Source organism: Lutra lutra, chromosome 6, assembly GCF_902655055.1.
Source record: "Lutra lutra chromosome 6, mLutLut1.2, whole genome shotgun sequence".
Lineage (NCBI taxonomy): Eukaryota > Metazoa > Chordata > Mammalia > Carnivora > Mustelidae > Lutra > Lutra lutra.
In genome coordinates this window covers 27,390,054-27,396,053 of record NC_062283.1, presented here as the reverse complement: position 1 = coordinate 27,396,053, position 6,000 = coordinate 27,390,054, and the positions used below count along the sequence as shown (strand labels likewise).

At 34.3% G+C, this 6,000-nt stretch overlaps 1 protein-coding gene across 3 annotated transcripts in view; it reads right to left on the bottom strand.

Annotated features, from left to right (window-relative positions):
* Positions 1-1,031: 1,031 nt before the first annotated feature.
* EXOC2 (exocyst complex component 2) overlaps positions 1,032-6,000 on the bottom strand; it is a 269,449-nt gene continuing 264,480 nt past the window's right edge. For all 3 annotated transcript variants that reach the window (XM_047733700.1, XM_047733697.1, XM_047733699.1), the window contains 3 exons: positions 5,101-5,162; positions 2,672-2,731; positions 1,032-1,135 (listed from right to left, as the gene is read on the bottom strand). In XM_047733700.1, coding sequence (XP_047589656.1) covers positions 1,042-1,135; positions 2,672-2,731; positions 5,101-5,162 — 216 coding nt within the window. In that variant the 3' untranslated portion in view covers positions 1,032-1,041. The remainder of the gene's footprint in view (positions 1,136-2,671; positions 2,732-5,100; positions 5,163-6,000) is intronic.

Sequence of the window (6,000 nt, the reverse complement as noted above, 5' to 3'; positions counted from 1 at the left end):
ATGGCATGAGGTTCATCAGCAGTTCCTACTGCCTGGTAACAGAGGAGTGTCTGAATCTTCAGAAAACACAGACTACGCTGGAGCAATGTTCTTTTAGCTACTGAGCAAGATACTTCAAATGGTAAGGAGCAGTGGAAAGAAAAGACATTGCTGGAGAGGAAGGAGTGAACAGAGGTGGGCAGGAGTGTCAGCTGTCACCAGGGGGCCTGGCTTGTTCTTTAAGAGGCAGTGAAGGCTGTAGCTATTTCCACCAGCATCTATTGGGGTATCTAAGCTCTACCACAGTAACAAATGGGCCCTAAGGGACAGGCAATGCATTGACATGAAAAAATACTTTAAGAGTGAGTGGGACAAAGAAAAGCTACACTGAAAGGTGCTTAATGTTTATTAGCTCAGTGAGAAATAAAAATGAGGCAGCAAGACACAAAGTTAACTCATGGACATCTGGACCACAAATAATTTACACCAAATATAACATTTTCTTAGGCAAACTGCAAATTCTCTAAAATTCCACTTGAATTAGGAGAGTTAGAGGTATTCGTATGAAATAAAGTTTTTAAGTAAAGATGTACAGTTTAGGACAGTTAAAGTTCCAAAGATGTCTAAATATAACTTTCCAAATCTTCTTACCAATCTCTCTATGTGTCTTGGAAGCTGCAGACAATAAAAGTCTAGTATATGAGACACTGAAGAATGCCTTAGTTACATCACATGCCATCTCAAAGCACTCCCTGTAAAAGTAGCTCTCCTTACGGCATTCATCATGCAACACCTAGCTAAGAATATATAGATTTAAAGGTATTTTAAGACATATAGAGCCCAATGTAATAAAAATGACAAAACAAGTTATTGCTTGGGCATTTCAAACTGGGTCATTTTGGTTGAAATAAAACATACAAACATCTTTCTAAGCTGCCAATTTGGGGAAAAGAGAAAGAGTACAAACCTAATGCTTTGTATGCTAATACCTTTAGGGCACTTAATAAAGTGGTAACAATTATTACTTGTTATCTTTCGAATGCCCTTTTTTGGGGGTGGTATTTATGTTTTCATCATAGTTGAAGAAGCAGCTTGGAAACAGGTGAGCTGCAAGTGCATGCTACTCTTGAACTTGTTCAGCAGCTCTTCCAGTAACCTGTAGGGAGGAGAATCTATTTTACAGCCTGGCAGAGTGAAGGTTGCCTAGCAACTTAAGAAAACATGCAGGGGAGCCAACTGCTCAGCTTGAGCTTCTGCTTGTTGAAATTATTTACTTATTGATTCTTAACTCAATAACAGAAGTAAATTAGTCAAAGGAGCTAGTCAAAAGGATTATGTATTTATATACATATCTATATTTATAATATAAAAATCTCCCACCTGTCTCCTTTCCCTAGAGTAATTAGATTTCTTCCTAAAATATATTAATGCTTGGGCTTGTACTTTTTTACATTCACTTTTTAAAAATTTTAAAAATACTAAAATGTACTCTTCTTGGCATACAGCTCTATGAATACTGATAAACATATTAGCAACCTAATAACTGCCATAATTGGGACACAGAATAGTTCTATCACCCTCCAAATCTTCTTGTGCTGCCCCTTTGTGGCCACCTTTCTCCTTTCTCTCACTCATAGGTAGCTACCGGTCTATTGCCTAGCTCCTCCTATTTTGCATTTTTGTTTTGAACAAATATTGGGAGAGAGGTAAACTGAAGTGGTGAATTAAGAACCAGAACAATCAAGGTCAGTTCTAACTCAGTGGGCAAACTATACTAGTACTTAATAACTCAACTGTTTTCTTTAACTGGTTTGATGTGTAATTTTAGAGCTTAGAGTTCATCTGGTTCAGATGAAGGAAAGAAGTGGGCTTAATGATACTGGAGTCAAAAGATTATTTCATGGGTTTAACAATGCTAAAAATTAGACCACCATCTCCACGTGACATTTTCCCAGCCTCACGTGTTCTCTCTGACCTCTGAGTTTTCATAACACTCACCTATGCAAAATCACAGAGCCTATACCATGGTTTTCATGTCTGTAGACTAAGCAGCCAAATGTAAAGGCAGGTGGACTTCAGTTATGGTTAGTGAAGAAGCAAAGACCTACAATGTTTCCACTACCTCAGTTGAGGGTAGGTTGAGCATTTATGAAATTTGCCTGGCCTGCATTTTGTCTCAGGTCAGGATTTCCTGTTTTATGAGTAGCAGAGTTTAAATTCTGGTCAAGACCATTAACATAGTGTTAGTGAAACATAAACAATTTCATTACGTCATGTGTACAAATTTACTTTTTTATGACTTTACATTATATAAAGGAAAAATGTACATTGCTGGGCTACTCAAAGGAAAAAATCATCAAGTCCTACATTTTACTGGCTTTTTATATTTCTCTTAGTATTACCTTCTTAAAAATGTAGGACAATAACATAGTTTACGGAGTCAAAATAAACTTTCTTAAAATGTTTTCTGTATTAGTCACTTAAAACAAGAAAAGAGCTAATTTCTAAACTGCCATAAACCAAGAGAAAAGGTTTTACCTTATTCTGTCACATTGGAGACAAGCCGGGTACAGCCAACATAATGCATACTATAAAGGGCTATTAAGTAGTGCTTCTCCTTAAGTCCAAATCATCATCTATTCGAAAAGTACTTTTAGGTAACAAAACCTTGAAAACAGCATACAGAACTTACTTTTTATCTGCTCCACTTGAAAGCTGAGGCAGGGCTTCCAAAGCCTGTTTAAAACTAGACCTGGTACACAGACAAGCAACATTTAAATTAAACATTTTATATTTCTAAGGGGAATGAAAAGCATCATTAAAAATTCTTAAGCATATCTTAAAATGTAAAGAAACCAGTATAAGCCAGTGAAGCACGTAGAAATATGAGACAAAGTAAAAGTGAAAAACAATAGAAAAAGTAAAAGTAAAAGTGAGGGTACAGGGTATAGTTCCCAGGCGAAGGTCTTGTAGGAGTAGGGTCAGAAAAAACTCAACTAGGAAATGAAACAAAACTTGAAAAGCTAAAAGAGAGAATGATTTTGACAAGAGGATGCTACTCATGGTACATGAGAGCTTAATGTGACCATGTTCAATTTTTAAAAAGTCTTTTCAAAACAAAACTGAACTATTAAAGCAACTGGTAAGAAAGGAAGGAATGAAGTAGAAATAGGGATGATTTTAATGATCATTAAACGAATGAGGACATTTATAGTATTGACATATACAGGGCCTGATTTGCAGCCAATATCTTATATTAATTAAATATAACTATAAATATAGGATTTAGTTATTAGTATATTTAAAATTTGTAGGATAAGTGGAGACTGACTGATTGATTTTAATTTAACATACTTTCTTTTCATGAATACCTAAAATGGTGTGAATTTAAAAAGCCCACCAACTTAGTATGCTTAACTTTTTTAAAGTAGAAAGTAACAGAGAAGCTACCGAATCAAATAAAAAGCCTTTTAGGGGAAATTATTTGGTAATAACTTATACTGGTCATTAAGGTATAATTTTTAACTTCTCTTATTCTTTTATAATTTGTTGTCTAAGGGTAAAGAAATAAATGTAATTATTCTTGACTTTAAGGTAGTCAATATAATTTTGTATTATAAAAATGGATCCTCATCAGTATACTAGCAAACATACTTTTGGGCATGTTTCTCAAACAAGGGGCAAATATCACAGCAACAAATAGACTACGAAGTCCCGAATGGATTAAAAAAACTGATAGTCGAAAGCTTTAGTTGTTCCCAGTTAGGACAAGGGATAGGTTATATAGCCTGTGGGCACACTTAGTTTCCTTTCCAATATGAAATTGACTTTCTTCTTTCCTGATGTAGAGCGGAGTCTTTGCTGTTATCTCCACTGTCATCTTAAACCTCTTCTCAATTAATCAAAAGAAATCTAATTCTATTATTCTTTATTTTTACACTATGACAACAATGATGATCATGAAGATGATATCACTGATTATTTGTAGTGCACCAATAGTTTAGAAGGAAACTTGGCATATCTTTTAATTTACTTCCCCCAAAACTTTGCCTAGAGAGTATTTATTATCTTTCTTTCATGGATGAGGAACTTAGGCTCTGAAAGTTTAAATTAATAGGAATAAATACCCAGGTACTTACACAAAGTATGCACCCATATAAGCTTTGGACTAAGTGGAGTGCCCTCTATCATCCATTATTTAATATTTTATGTAGAAAAATTAAGCATGGGAAAGGTGTGACTAAATAACTAACATGGGAACCATCTAGAAATGGCTTCTTGTCAGCCATCATGAACAGGAATAGACTCTAACTTCATTCGTTAATAAAAAAATTAGAAGTCTCTTCAGTTGTAATAAACACAGTAAAACTGATGGCATAAGCCATGTCATCGAAAGCTGGAAATGAGTAAGTATATCAAACAAAGTGTCCTTAAACATTTTACTTGTATGTTACTTGGATTATCAGGCACATTAGCAATATAACCGAGTATTTCCTAGGTACTTTGACAATGGAGTAAACAATTTTGTATAGGTAAGTAGTCAGTGATATTTTAGTTCACTCTGATGATAGGAAATCCTGACTTTCATTCAAAACAGCTAAAAATTATCATCAAATTTCCACTACAAAATTTTGTAGAGAAACCACAAGGCTTCCTCTTATGCTGATATTTACAATGCTTAAACTGTCCCTCAGAGTCTGCTATGAATAGATTAAGACTCAATCTTTCTTCTCCTTTTTTCGAGAAGTATGTAATGCTCTGATATATCATTTGTGAGATTAAGATTTATTTTACTGAATGAAAACATAAAATCATATTAAGTCTTTTTTCCTTTATATTATGCTACAAAGAACCAGTATTAGGAATCGTTGGCTTTTTATGCTTTTAAGCTAAAAAATTAATCAAATATAAACTTTATCACATCACAATCATGAGCGTTCAGTCTGATCAGTTAATCCTTACAAAGGATTTAATAGACTAATAAGCTTTATTTTATTTTTTTATGTTCAGTTAGCCAGCATATAGTACATCATAAGTTTTTGATATAGTATTCAACAATTCATTAGTTGTGTATAATTGTATTTTAATGAAGCACTCAGAACAAAACATTTAGCATCTCACTTGCTTTCAGGCGTCAGGTGAACAGCAACGGTATCCCTCAAAGCACAGATTTCAAGGCGTGCCTAAACATGAGAAAAAGATAATGTGACCATAGGGAACTGCATCAATTATTAAATTGAAACAAGTGATGAACGGACAGTCTCCAGCCTGTTTACTGCAGGGATAGGGTTGACAGATTACCACTGGCATGTAGCTATCCCCCACCTGTCATGGTGACAATTAATTATGAACAGACTTTCTAAAACACTCCAAATAAATCAGCTATGACGAACTATTCTTTTACTGAAAATTAACTTAGAGTCAAGTATGACTATGTGAAGGCAGGGAGTCAGATATCTTTTTATAAAAAGGTTCAACCTATGGAAGGATTTTCCAGAAAGCTATATTTACTACCTAACTAGTAATTTTTTCCTTTAGTTTGCTTGTGAGAAGAAGCAAAATTTGAAACACTGTGTCTGGATTATTGTCCACGCAACAGATTTAAGAAAATGCACTGGCTTACTTCTTTATACCTATGCCCTTTTGGGGATACTGACTTTATTCTAAAAGGTTAAAATAAAGTTCTGCAGATTTAATACAATGTCTATTAAAATCACAGCTGGCTTTTGTTTCTTTGGTGATTGTTTTTTATGAAAATTGACAAGTTGATCCAAAAAGACAAAACCATCTGAAAAAGAATAACACAGATAAATGCTTACTGATTTCAAAACTTTTTATAAATCTATAATAATTAAGACAGTGTGGCACTGCTAATTGGACAGAAACTGAATAGTAGAACAGAACTGAGTGTCCAGAAATAAATCTTGCGATCAACAGATTTTGACAAGGGTGCTGAGACCATTCAATGGGGGAAAGAACAATTTCTTCAACAAATAGTGCTGGGACAACTGGATTTCCAAA